General features: G+C 37.2%; 1 protein-coding gene across 1 annotated transcript in view; it reads left to right on the top strand.

Annotated features, from left to right (window-relative positions):
* Positions 1–3,271: 3,271 nt before the first annotated feature.
* Bche (butyrylcholinesterase) overlaps positions 3,272–15,214 on the top strand; it is a 50,537-nt gene continuing 38,594 nt past the window's right edge. The window contains exons 1-2 of the mRNA XM_005344108.3: positions 3,272–3,440; positions 9,731–11,258. Of these exons, the coding sequence (XP_005344165.1) occupies positions 9,739–11,258 (1,520 nt within the window). The 5' untranslated portion in view covers positions 3,272–3,440; positions 9,731–9,738. The remainder of the gene's footprint in view (positions 3,441–9,730; positions 11,259–15,214) is intronic.

Genomic DNA, 15,214 nt, shown 5'->3' with positions numbered 1-15,214 from the left:
GAGGAGGGGAGTGAGTGGGAACTTGGGTTGGTATTCTTTTTAATCTAATGAAAATAGTTTTTCTTAGTAATGAACACATTGTTCATAAAATATATTGTTTTGTTAAAAAGAAATAGAACGGGAGAGGATAAAATGTCACACATCACATGAAAGCATAAATGGGTTGGGCAACAAAATAGTTACTTGTAAAATGCTATAAAGAGACCCAATTCCTGGTCAGGCAATTAAAAATACAAACCACAACAAGCATCAATTAAAGGCAACTATCAGAACACTCTTGTATATGACATTGCCTACAAAAGATCATTATGTGATAAAATGATTCACGCTCTTTAAAATCGTCATGGCTACTGCCAAGAAAGCAATGAACTCAATAGTAACTGAATTATGATAAAACTTTAAACCTGTAAAGTGCTATGACTGGCTACCTAAATGTATTCACCGAAGACACTGACAGGGCTAAACTGAGCATTAATAATGAGGAGTCAGCCTTTCAGGGGTACTCCATTAGAGCCACTTACAGCTAGTACAGAAGACTTGGCAGTAGTGTTGACCAAATATCAGGCTATGAGATAACAGCGTGAAACTTCGCCACCTGACTCAACAAGCTCAGGGCACATGACCAATCATAATCACCCCGGAAGCCTGAGAAGAAGGGTAGCAGCACAGAAGTAAAGCACCTGCTGTGCACTGAGTCACAAGGTGACGATCAATAACACAGGAAGAAGAAAAGCTTTAAGGATGAACTAAAGTGGTGCATAACCAAGTAAAATAGCTGAGAAACCAAGACACAAATGAACCAAAGGGCATGGATCCCAAGTGGTTCACTGAAGTGAAAATGCTGAGCAGAAGAAAAATTGAAGTTTCATAGTCACCTAATGTAGCTGGCTAGCCAGTTTAAACACGCATTGCAATCTTCTAGTAACCAATTTTCTTATTTTCATCACTATTTTAAAACAGATACATATATTTATACAATCTGGAGTAGACCTGAGAAGGATGCAAAAAAAAAATGATGAGAGAGTCATTAATTAAGATGAGGGTTTGCTCCTAAACCTTCTTTTATCCTACTACAGAAAACAAGGCAGTAGATTAGTTTCAGAAGAATAATATTGACATTTTAGCTTTATTTTTTTTTTTAAATCACACATTCTAGGCGCTAGGGAGATGGATCAGCAGTTCGTAACACTTGTGAAGCTCTTTCTAAGGACCCAGGTTTGGTTCTTAGTACCCACATGATTCCTGTAACAAGCTGTAACTAAAATTCTAGGAAGCTCAACAGCTTTTGAACTGTGAGAACAACAGACACACATGTAGGCAAAACATTTATACACATACATAAAATAAAAATGAATAAAATCTTAAGAAATAATACTCCTAAACTAGTGAATTTTCAGTGGGATACCCAAATGACTGTGGTTTAAATACAGCTACCATGAATTTCAAAGCATTGTAAATTGACAGTATTCTTTTAAAAATTATTACTTATTGTTAGAAATATAGCCCTCCTTTCTCTCTTTTGAATTCATAACCAAAACCAATCAAGAGATAGATTGTGGAACCCATTCCAAAGGGATGTATCTATAACACATTCTAACCCTAAGGCTCAGGGCTCATTGTAGAAGAGAGAGTGGAAAGTTTGTAAGAGTCAGAGGATGAGGGAGTTAGCAGTGATACCGTATCTCCTAGTGATGATGTCAGACGCTACGCCCATGAAGTATCTCCAGCATGACTGCTTAAATGACCTGAACAAGAACAGCAACAATCGATGTGTTAAAGTGGATGGATGAAAGTCCATGAGGCTTCAACATCACACGAAGAAGCTCAGAAAATTGGGAATTGCAGAGAGAAGGAGAAATATCTTTCTAAGGGAAGAACATGCCAACTGGATATACGACACCATCAAATGGTCAACCCTGAAAGCATACATACAACATTATACAGACTAAGCAGACTGTACTTATATATTGGAAAATATGTATGAAATATATGTGTGTGTGTGTGTGTGTGTGTGTGTGTGTGTGTGTAGCAGCATATAAAGAAACAAATAATGTACTTCTTTTTAAGGCTACAAAGGCCATATATTATTATTATATATTATGAATGCTTGTGACTGTAATGTTTAATCAATATTGCCTAAGTAACAATTTCCAGAGAAAAGATAATTTCAGCTAATAAAAATGTTTGTGATCTGGGAAGCACTTGATATAAAATAATATCAAATTTGAAATTTTAAGTACAAGTTCTTATGGCTAGTAGCATAGCAAGATTTTGAGATTTTTTAAGAACAAACGTCATGGCCTGAAATTTTGATTAATCACACTAAACTTGTGTTCATTAGGTTACTTTATTATATGTAAATTTGAACCACAATGATTGTCATTGATCAGAATCAAAGTCCAGTTCTTATATGTACATGTTTGAAATGTTAACAGACAGTTAAAAACAAAAACATGTCTTTCTACAGATCCAGTTTCTGTTTCATCTGTAGTGAGCCCTTAGAAGAGATTTGACAATGAAATCTGACATTTACAGAAACTTCAAGGTACAATTGGATGGAAAGTTAGTTATTAAACTGTTATTAAACCAAGTTATTAAATCTTCAAGGTTTTTTTCTTATTGTTTTGCAAAATACATGTGTAAAGTATTATAAGCGTGAAACATAAAAATGTATGTTCACAAGCATTTTCAGTGCCTGACTGAAATGTCCTTTTAACTCTTTGCTGAAGAACTTTGGACTTTTCATGTGTCTTATAAACCGTGGCTTTTTCTCACATGTATTACCTACCAGCAGGGACTTTGGAAAAGTTGCCAGTAACTGAAATCTGAAGGGGTTAAATAAATGTTGATATGCAGGGACCAAGGCCGGATAGTCAGAAATAAATAAACTTTTGATTTTCATAGTTTATATGTAGATTGTTTTATTTCCTATTTTCTTTTTTTTATGATGCTTTATGACCACACGATTTGTCACAGATGAAAGGGACACCGGCTTCCAGTACATTTCTTTAGAACAGTTTAGACAGTGTTCATTGCTGTAAAACTCTTAAATGGAATCAAAACAAAACAAAGCACAGCACGAAACTTTGGAGCTGGGACAGAGTAGCTCGCTCATTTTCGATTGCAGAGGCGCCTCCCCGCCCTTCTTTCTTTCCAGGAAGCCTGTCTGTGATGGTAGAGGCAGACCCCCAGCACTCTCTGAAGGCGTGACCGCTGTACTCTTGCCATTAGTCTCTGAGCAGATGTCAGTCGGGAAAGCAGGGCCAGCGCCAGATCAAGTTGCTGCTGCCAGCTCTCGCGAGCTTTGTCAGTAAGAGTTGACTGAATGTCAGAGCTGTGCAATTCACAGGCGGAGCGGCGGCTACATCCCGCCTTTCCCCGAAGTGTTATATGATTGCCACTTTGCAAACTCGTCAGCATCCTTTTCTGCACAGATTCCGGTGAGTTGCTCAGAATTTGCACCCCTGATGAGAAGGTTCCGGTGAAGAACCGGCTGAGACAGAAAGGCGGTTTCTTCAGGGTGTGCGGAGCCCCTTTGCTGCTCCGTTGGGAACAGTCTCTGACTAGCAAGTGGGACAGAGGAGACTGGCTAGCAGGCACTGCATCAGAGCTTTCTATTAATCCAGAAACACAAATTCAATTCCTTTCGTCGCAGAGGCTATGCCGAATTTGTTTAACTTTGCTTGAAGAGATACAGCACCTGTGGAGTCTTCCTCCCTTATTTATTTATGCTCTCTCTAAGGACACTTATTTAGGGCTAGGGTTACTCTTTAATGTAGGATTAATCGCCTTCTTCTTAACAACAAAAGCACCGTTTGGGCAACCTTGACTTATTTCCAATATCATCTCTTTTGCAATGACATGTATTAATTTTCTCTTATTACTTAACTTTTATTACTCAACATTTTGTCCCCTGAAACTTTCGCAACATCAGCTGGCAAGCAGAAAGCAGCAGTTCCTTTTATGTTTAAGAAAATCTATTTCCTAATTTGCTCTACAAGTAGCCCCTCCTCCATTACTGAACACTTTTGAATGTTTAATCTGGAGTAAAATATTTTATGTTTCCATTGTTTTATTATATATAGGAATACTAAACAAATAGAGAGTTTTCGGCTTCTAGATTTTTGGAAACCTGAGATTTTTATGCTATCAGATTTTCTTGAGTTATTGACTATAAAATTTATGAGACCAAAAGAAAATTGAAGTATAAACAGTTATTTTTATCAGATTCCTATGGGTTATACATTTTTTTCATAAGCAGGTATTCTGTATTTGTAAGAATATATTCCAATTAGCAGGCTCAATACTTCTTTAATATAGACTACAGACTATAGAATATTTATAATAAATATGACTACAATTCATTTTGATAAAATCATATTTGAAGTTAGCAGGCTTTTAACATATATCTTAATGATGTGAATCGTAACTCTGGAGTTCTTGTAGACAAAAGACCATTGCTTTAAGATGCCAAATCTAATGTCTAGCTAGATTTTAAAAGGCATGCTTTATTCTTCTATTTCTGCGTTATATTTGTTGATATAGAATATCTAGCATCTTTAATTTTAGGAAAAAATCTGAAACTTATTTCTTATTATATTTTTATAAAAGATAAGTGAAGAAGATCTTACAGGGTCATGGATATATTTGCCTTTATAAATTTAGCCTTTAATTTGATTCATTACTTGGTTACAGGTGATAATGCTGTTTACATTTCATCCTTGTCTTTGTTTTGACATTTTGCCAAAGACTGCTTATTCTTACTGAAATCGATTGTCTCTGTTGTTATCAAATCTGGAGGCCACAGCCTTTGCCTGAAGCCAGGTTTGGCCACACAGGTCCTTATTAAACCCATTGAAAGAACTAAACTAATAATGGAAAGCAGAAAAGGGACATGTATTCATTGTGACCACATTGCAAAAAGGGACAAAGACTTCCCTCCCATAGCCCACAGCCCCTCTTTATGGCTTGAAGTGAGACTGAAGTTTAAACAGTGACCCAGGAATGTGCCCATCCAACACATCCTGGTTAAGGTGTGGTACCTCTTCACATTGACTTAGCATTTGCCTAGTCTTCAATTTCATACTGCAAGGTGTTCCCACAAGTTGTTGGAATTGTATGAATCTCTCTCAAGAATGTATTTTTCTTTTTATAATGTGCGTTTCCTGGGTTCTCTGGGTTCCATTGTTTTGGCAGTATTGTCACTGAAAGAACCAAGTGCCTCTTCACAGTTTCACCTCTGCCAGGCCATCACAGCCACAGTTGGTAAATGTCAGTAAATGACAGCAAGCAGAGAAAATGCAGCTTCCAAAGAAAACCCAACAAATCTAATAAGTTAATATTCAGTAGTGTCCATTGTGACTTTGCTCAGGAATAGATCTCGAGTTCTCTGAACTCACCTGTCATCTTCTGTCTACTTGAATGTGTTAGCAGACAGCAAAGCTCTGTGGAAGACCATGTTATAGTCCATTTATGCACAGATTTCCACAAAAATCCACTTTTCTTAGCCTGAAACCAAACAGTGCTGGATTTGGTATAAAGACTTAGCTCTTTTAGTCAAATAGAATTCTCATACTGCTCCTGGATCTTTCTAGTATAATCTTGACTGCACTTTCCCAACACATTTTAAAAATCCCCATTTCCAAATAAGATCCACTAATTTTATTGATATTTTTAAGACAGGAAAACAATACCTAGAGAACAACATTGAGAGCCTTTTAGACCTTTTCGTAACATATTTCCATTACCTTAAACTTTTCGCAAACAAATCATTTATACAGATAAGTGATAATAAAAATGTTTTAAGTATAAATCATTTTAAGAATTCACATATTAAGGTATAATGACATTGTATATTTTCTCATAAAAGTGTCTGAAGAATTTAGATTTCAAATTTGAATTATTTTTTTTGAAAAGAAGTGAAGTACATTTTACTTTAAAAGTTAAATTTTTTAAAAGTTTAGAATTTGTAAAATGTTAGCAATAAAATTTGCTGTCAAGTAGCATTTGTTAAACTTGAATTCCTTAGTCAAGGTTCTTTTTCCCCCCACCTCTATCACCTCTTTACTTTGGCCTCATGAGCAAAGTCTCCTAATCTCTTTAAATATTAACTGCCATTTCAAGGAATGAGCTTATCTACATTAAGATAGCTGTATTCGGTGTGAAAGTTTGTTTCATTTTTTATGATAAGCACATTTCCCTGAGTTTAATATTTTATTTTTTAGCAGTCGCCAGTTGTACCACAATATGAGCGATGCAATGGAGTTTTATAGAATTCTAAATTATAATTAAAAACAAGCTAATAAATTAATTTTGAAGGCTTATTTATTTCTGTTTTGATTGTGTGATGAATAAATATTAAAGTCTGTCTTTAGTATAGAAGTGCAGAGTACCATGAAATAATGTCAGATTACAAAAATAATAATGTTGATTTAAATGCAGCACATTTAGACTGTACTGAATGTGGGAGCGTCTGCCTTTTCCTTTTAGCACTGCAGATTTACTGATATGGCATATAACTTCTCCGTGGGTAATTCAGGAGAAAGAACTGAACTGCCATCTTTTACATTATGTGTACTTGTGGTAGTTATTTCTAACGGTACACTTTATATTACATACAAGAAAGTCTCATAGGCGTCATTATTGAGAATATGATTCTAATTCATATAAACAGCTCTGGAAATTTAAGGTCCATTTGGAGGAAAATGGATATTCAATCACAGGAAGAAAAGCTATATTAATATAGATACCATGAAACCACTGGGTGATAGCAGCTGTTGTAGAATATTATAAAATTACCATATATATTCCAAGCAAATAACAATGGAGGTAGCTGTATTTACTGCACAAGAAACTGCTGAAGATCTGTTTGTGTGTGCATGCAATTGTGCACATGGTCTGTATGTATTCATATGCACAAGGTTCTGTATGGATTCATATATATTGTGTTTGTTAGTGCATTTGTGTCCTTGGGCATGCTCACGTGGCTAGTGGAGGCAAGAGGTTGATGTCAACTGTCTTCTTTGATCACTTTCCACTTTCTTTTTAGAACGAGTCTCCTACAGAACCAAGTCTCACAGATTCTTCTTGACAGTTTGCCTGAGCAAGCCCCTAGGACCTCCTTTTCCCTCTCCTGAATTGTCTTGGTCACAGAGGGGCACCACCACACCTGGATTTTATTGTGGGGATTGGGTTTCTGAGCAAAAGTCCTGGTTGTTGAGCGAGTCCTATACCAATGATGGCAAATCCCCAACCACTAAACAAAAGTTTAAGTTATCAAAAATTGCTAGAAATTGAAATTTATTAACATTTAATTAGATCTTTATAAGATAATATTTAAGCAAAACACCATGAAAAACAGCCCAGATCATCTTTGCAGTGGACAGGGAAGGAACCTGCCCTACAGGTCACACACCCAGAGACAACAGCCAGGGGTTCTAGGCTAGCTTACTGAAATATGTTTAGAACAGACAGGTCCAGGACCTTGTCATTTTCTCTTGTCAAAGCTGATTTTCAAAAATGACAAAAAACAAAACAAACAAACAAACAAACAAAAACCCCTCCACATGACCTTTTCTGATCTCTTTATTAAAGGGAAAGGGTTTTGTTATTATCAGGGAAAAAGTACAGAAAGTCATGAAGAACAGAAATCAATACATACCTCCTGTCCAAATATTAAATTACCTCAGTACCTGTCAAGTTCCCAGACCTCTACATTATCATTATATGTTTGACTATCATTACTTACAAAGTACACCCACTGTGAGTACAATATTTAAGTATCCCATGAAACTTACAATAGTATGTTTCAATAATACATTTAATGGATCTTAGCACATACCCAATTGCATCAAAAATGCATTACGAAACAACAACAAAAACCTGTGACTTGATTTTAAAACCTGAACATAATATCATAGCCATCAACTCATACATAGACTTATTTACGTGAAATAAGTCTAGTTTGGACAGATACAGAGATTAATAAAATTATCCAAAGATGTAGTCATAAAGTGTTGGGTTCAAAAATAAATGTTGCTATTATGGTTTATTTTATTTATGTGTTTATTGGGATTTCATTGCTAGATTTCCCGTGAGCAGGGGTAAATGATACTGATTTAAAATTAGCATCTTATAGGTATAGAGTGTGGGAAGGTGATTTGATGGATAAAGGGTGGAAAAAGAGAAGAAATTCTGAGTTGTCTTCTGATTTTCAACTTAAACTATGGCACACTTGTCCCACCTCACAATTAAAACAAATGTAAGTAAACTAAAAATAAGATATTCTTCATGGTCAGGGAACATAGGTCTCACATCTGTTTCTTTCTCATGGCCTAGCAAAACAAACTTGATTATACATACAGAAAGTTTTAGGAAATGGTTGGTGATGATAGGATTAGTTTCCTGAGCAGGCAGGTGAGATTTAAAACTAGAGCATTAGAAAAGGTTACAGGAGGTCTGCGCATTTGTGAGTGCTTGCCATTGTTATGTGGATGGAAACCAGTGTCTGTTAATGAATATTTTAATTGTGTTTCTTGAAACTATATAAATGAACATTGATTCCTTTTTAATATTTGCATTGTGTTTTTATATTCCTTTTTATCCCATGGAGTTTGGAAAGGTTTATTTCAAAGAAACTGATTTTTATGTTATGAATTGTAATAACACTGTGACCAGACAAAAGAGTCTTCATATGACCATAAATAAATATTACCTAACTATAATATTAGATACATTTCATTTTGTAGTTTACAAAGATCACTCTTGCCTCTTCCACTTATTCCAGTCATTTCTCAGCATTGGGTCCTCTGATTTCAATGACTTGTGTACACCGTAAAAATGCATGAGTATCCATGACTTTGCTAGCAAATATATTCAACTTTATGTTTGCTTCAATCAGTTTACAAATTATTTGTTGTTAGCCTTGTAAAATGTCTCTTTAGGCCAATGTCATCTCTCACATAAATATCACTTGGGTCTCTTACCGAGGAGAGGAGATTGTGATTCTCGCAGAAAACTCTCATCTTTATCAAAAAAAATTGAGAGAACTTCCCTTAAACCTACAGGTAATACAGCTCAGCAGCCTGTGTTTAATAGCCAGAGAAAAAAACTGGCTTGTTAGTGTTGATATTTGTAACTAAATTACATTTGCTTAATTTTTAACATTTTGCAAATAAATTGTCTCAATTTTCTTTTGAAACAAACTAAGATTGTATAAAAGAAAAAATATACTTAAAAGGGGGGCGGTATTAAAAAACATGGAATACAGGAAGACAGTACATGATCAGTGCCTCCAGATTTCTCGATATTCTTAACTGACTTCCGTCATTCAGCCATGCTATTTCAGAAAACAATTGTGTTTTCCCCTCCAGTCACGTAGAAATTACTTCTGACATGTCACTCGTAGCTAGTCCTCATTTAATGTAGCCATATGTACTGAATGATAGCATATACTCCTGGGACAAACTAGAGTGCTTAAACTTCTTACATATAGTTCAATTTTTTTCAAGGCAAGACCATATATATTTCCTTGCTATGTTTTTTTTTTCTAATTGGTTAGCAATTGATTTTCTTCTTAGTACTTATACATATCCAAGGTTTAGTAACATATTCATTAGGTCTTATAAGTTTAGGGTAACTAGGAACTACTGTATTTTAGTGACTAATCATCATTGGGCCATAACACAGTATCTCCAAGGCTGTTGAAACCTTTTACTTACTTTTCTCTTAGAAATCAGCATGCAGTTCCGGGGCACCACCGTCACAGAGACCCACTTCCTCCCGTACATTTTTCTTCTCTGCGTGGTTTTTGGGAAGTCACCCGCTGAAGAAGACTTCATAGTGACAACCAAGGCTGGTAGAGTCCGGGGACTGAGCCTACCTGTTCTCGGTGGCACAGTGACTGCCTTTCTCGGGATTCCCTATGCACAGCCTCCTCTTGGTAGGCTAAGATTCAAAAAGCCACAACCCTTAAACAAGTGGTCTGGCATCCAGAATGCCACCGAATATGCGAATTCCTGTTATCAGAACATAGATCAAGCCTTCCCCGGTTTCCAGGGGTCGGAAATGTGGAATCCGAACACGAACCTCAGCGAAGACTGCTTGTATCTGAATGTTTGGATTCCAGCACCTAAACCAAAAAATGCCACCGTCATGGTATGGATTTACGGTGGTGGCTTTCAAACTGGGACATCCTCTCTACCTGTTTATGATGGGAAATTTCTAGCTCGGGTTGAAGGTGTTATTGTAGTTTCAATGAACTATAGGGTAGGTGCCCTAGGATTTCTAGCTTTACCAGGAAATTCTGAGGCTCCGGGGAACATGGGTTTGTTTGATCAACAGTTGGCACTTCACTGGGTCCAAAGAAACATAGCTGCCTTCGGAGGGAATCCTAAAAGTGTAACGCTTTTTGGAGAAAGTGCAGGAGCAGCCTCTGTGAACTTTCATTTGCTTTGTCCCCAAAGTTACCCTTTGTTTACCAGAGCCATTCTGGAAAGTGGATCCTCTAATGCGCCCTGGGCAGTAATGTCTCCGGAGGAAGCCAGAAACCGAACTTGGACCTTAGCTAAATTTACTGGCTGCTCAAAGGAGAATGAGACAGAGATGATTAAATGCCTTCAAAATAAAGACCCTCAGGAAATTCTTCTGAATGAAAGGTTCATTCTCCCCACTGATTCCCTCTTATCGGTTTATTTTGGTCCAACGGTGGATGGCGATTTTCTCACTGATATACCCCACACACTGCTCCAACTCGGACAAGTGAAAAAAACTCAGATCTTAGTGGGAGTTAATAAAGATGAAGGGTCATCTTTTCTAGTGTATGGGGCTCCTGGCTTCAGCAAAGACAATGACAGTCTCATCACTCGGAGGGAATTTCAAGAAGGTTTAGATATGTATTTCCCAGGAGTGAGCAGCTTGGGAAAGGAAGCAATTCTTTTTTACTACGTGGATTGGTTAGGTGACCAGACACCGGAAGTTTACCGGGAGGCTTTGGACGATATTGTTGGGGATTACAATCTCATCTGCCCTGCACTGGAGTTTACCAAGACATTTTCAGACCTTAAAAATGATGCTTTTTTCTACTATTTCGAACACCGGTCTTCCAAACTTCCTTGGCCTGAATGGATGGGAGTGATGCATGGCTCTGAAATCGAATTTGTCTTTGGTTTACCTCTGGAAAGAGGAGCAAATTATACGAGAGCTGAGGAAAATTTGAGTCGATCCATAATGAAATTTTGGACAAATTTTGCAAAATACGGGTAAGTGCTGATTTCTATAACCGTCGCCTGGTTTTGTTTTGCTTCACTTTGCTTGGCCTCTACTGCAGACAGACTTCATTAGAAGCATAGAAACATTTCCAGTACCTTCTCTTGCTAAGCTGCCTTTGTAGCTCATTATGTGGTGAATTTCAGCTTTGTTTCTCAGTGCATAAGAAAAATTACCGGAAAATTTTTCTGTAAACTATTTTTTTTTTTTACTTCATTTCCAAAACGTTGCCAAAACACTTTAACGATGTTAACCAAAGTTTGGAAGTAAATACTTGCTACAGAATTACAATAGGTTACTAGGTTTAAGAAAGGGAAAGAATGTGTCTTCTCATTGTCTTTAGCCTGGGTCAGTGACATCAGGCAGAGGAGAAAGCATGTCCCTCTTAGGAATATGAATGTGGCGAGAAGATGAGGCAGTTCTCCTACCCTCTTAAACTCAAGTCTCATAGCATCAGAGTTTTGCAGTTTGGCTCTAGAAGATTCTATTGGACCTTTTAGGTAGCCTGCTTCACTTGACTCATGTTTATCTAAATTGTTTTTCTATTGGAAGAGTTTTGTGGCTAGCTTTCATCTTATCTTTGTGATGTTGTTCTGGACTCATAACAAAATATAGGCTATCCCTAGTTGCACATGGGTCCACTGGGGCTTGTCTTCAGTAGGATATTGTGGAGTTGATACATTTCACTAGAAATCATACTTTGGATTTATCCTTTTCTGGATTAGCAATATGAGGAATTATAGTCTCTCATCATGTTGGATATCCCTGACAGTGAGAATTTAGCTCCAGCCCACACACTTTGTAGCAAAGCAGCCAGCTGTCTTGACATTCTACCTTGCTAAGCTACACTAGTTCCTCTAAGTCTATTTTCAATATTGCCTGCTCCGTCATAAGAAGAGTCTAGGTTTACTCCATCATAAACCTAGAAGCATGTATAATCTCTTGGAATTTACCTCTCCCCCCCACCCCCGCTTATTCTTCTAATCTTTAAGACAGGCTTTCCCTATATTGCTCAAGCTGGCCTGTTGTTGATGTTTGCAAATTTTAAAACAGTTCATATTTTCACGTTAATAATAAATGAATAATTCCCCTGTTCCCATTAACAGTGTTAATAGAATATGTCTAATATCTTATTTATCATACATAGCTTCAGATCAAAGAGGAGAGTCTTTGACATTTAATGGAATAGTTTAACCCTAATTAAGTACACTTCTGATGAGTGAGTTTTCCTGGGGAATAAACGAAGACTGGCTTATTAATTATAATGTGAAACTTATATAATAATATTTATAAAACAAATCATAAAAATTTAAAATAGCCTTACAAAGTAGAATATCCACACGATAGATTTCACTGTTAAGGCAATTTTCCTCAGAGTCCATATTTTTAGTTGAACAAAGGAAGATGTCATGTATGCTTTGAAATGAATGATAATACTAACAAGTGATAATATTAAGTGAACTTCAGCAGAGGTAAAGGGGCCACGTGCTACTTTAGACATGCTTGGATTCTACACTTCTCAAGTTTAGACAATTTCCCTTATATACCACCCTGCTGGACTTGGAGGACACTGGACTTGGAGCCCATTTTGGGGTGGTGAAAAGTATGATCTAATGCCTAGAACACCAAACAAACGCTTAATATTTCAAAATGTTAGCAACGCCAAGATTGAGAACATGTGATAGCCTGTGTTTCCCCACACTCCCAAAATGTGTTTTCAAGAAAGGAAAAGTGAGTGATAGGTCTCCTTAGTGCCTTATTCCACGGGGAAAGGCGAGTGCACTATCTGCCCATTCGGCAGCCCGGGGATGCAGGACAATCAGACGCAATAGGGATCAAGTCAAAACAGAAACTCAGTTTATTAGTGTGAGCATCAGCTTTTATAGGTTAAGTGACATCATGTGATATGGGGGTACCTCCAGCCAATGAGAGACAGCTGTCTCCTCCTCACTTGGTAGCTTTGAGACTATCCTTTAAACTTGAACCAGGCTTTTCTCTGTCCTACAGACCTCGAGGTTCAGGCCCTGAGATAATTTTGGCACAGCAGAAAAGTAGGCTGTGGCTCTTTAAAAATTTGGCACCCACGCTATCAAAAGATCTGAACTCTTTTCTATTAATCTTCATGTCCTACCCTATATTAAAGAGAGGTGGAGTGGGATTTGAAGCTGTGCTTATCATTTAGGAAGGAGAATTTCATGTTTCCACCACAGTTCCAATCAATTACTCTTACATGTTAGTTAAATATATGTGGGATGCTCATATGCTTCGTTGGTATATAATTTTCATACTTTGACTAATGTCTATAATTCATCATCCTGCAGAGTTGTTCATTTTGCATGGCTCTTTTCTTATTTAGTTTTCATGCTTGCTCAGTACCCTGCACAAACTTCAGTCTGACAACTTTTGATGTGTCCAATATGCCTGTAATCAGACTAACAACTCAGAAATGCCTGATGTAGGTATTTTGGTTAGATTGTTTTTGGCTCTTAGAGGAAGCATTGTCATTATAGATGAAGACATCTCAGTTAACATTGTTTGAGTCTTCTGTAGTTTTTATTTTACTTTATTCCTCCAGAACTGGAGTTATTGACTTTGTAAGCTGCCAAGTGGGTTCTGGGAATTGAACCTGGGACCTCAGGAAGAACAGCCTGGGAGGATAGCCAGTTTTTTTTTTTCCACTGAGCCATTTCTTCAGGCTTGTATTATAAGTTTTTTAAGGTATATGTGATACAATGATCCCTTATGACTTTTTCTTAATGTTGTTTCATCTTCCTTCCTGCTTCTGTATTTACATTCCCTCTCACTAAGTAGAACCTTTTTTTGTGTTTTATTTATAGTTGCTACTTCTTGAAAAAAATTTGTTTATTTTTATTTAATGTGGAGCATTTTGCCCATATATATCCTAAATATGCCTGGTTATCTTGGAGGCCGTGAGTGCATAAATCCAGGAATTGTAATTACAGCCACTTGTCAGCTACCATGTAGGCATTTGGAACTGAAATCGGAACATTTGGAAAAGTAAGAAATGCTAAATGCTTTTAATCACAGAACCATCTCCTTAGCCTACTTCTTCATCTGAGACATGGGCTTCTGTTTCTCCCAGATTATATTACAGTTCAATGACCTATCTATAAGGATTTTTCTGCTTGGGAATATTATGAACAGTTTTGTGAATGTCTTTGTATAATATATTATAATATATTTTCTTTTTTGGGAATGAAGGAACACAGGAATAGGGATTTCGGGTATGCTGTTGGGGACCCTTCCCCAATCTCCTCGGTTATGGATGACCCTGGGTAGTGCCGCAGAAATCAGGACACAGGGGATGCAGGGTAGGAGATACAACTGCATACTTTATTGCAAAGCCAGTGCTCTTTTTATAATACTCAAATCATGATTCAAACTAGGTTCCCATAATACATGAAAATAGTTAGTTTCATAGACTAGTCACTTGGTTGCGACTAATTTCAAGAGCTCCATGCCCTAGCTAATCTAAACAAAAAGCTAGGTGTTATGAGAAAAACTCGTTGTAATATAATATGTAAAAACACCTCATCAGAAGACAAACCACAATCTAATCAGAGCCTTTGAACTACAGTGCACATCTGCGTTCTCAAGGACTGACCGTTGGCAAGGCACTCTACTGATGGGAGAGGTTTGCCTCCTCCCAACTTGGTTTGCCAAGCCTATCAGCAAGAATGCTACCTCAAGTCTCCCTTGCACAGAGTTTCTGTCAGTTCAAAACCTGCTCTCTACAGTGTGCCAACACAATCAGTACTCTGCATCTTCAAGGAGACTCGGAATAATCATTTTTTTTAAAACTATTCTAGTTCTGCACCAAGATCTCATGGTGGTTTAGTGCGTGCTCTCTCTCTCTCCCTCTCCGAGTGTGTGTGTGTGTGTGTGTGTGTGTGTGTGTGTGTGTGTGTGTGTGTGAGAGAGAGAGAGA

The sequence above is a fragment of the Microtus ochrogaster genome, chromosome 1, assembly GCF_000317375.1.
Source record: "Microtus ochrogaster isolate Prairie Vole_2 chromosome 1, MicOch1.0, whole genome shotgun sequence".
NCBI classification, from domain to species: Eukaryota; Metazoa; Chordata; class Mammalia; order Rodentia; family Cricetidae; genus Microtus; species Microtus ochrogaster.
The sequence above is the reverse complement of the archived record's forward strand: the minus strand, read 5'-3'. Positions and strand labels throughout refer to the sequence as shown.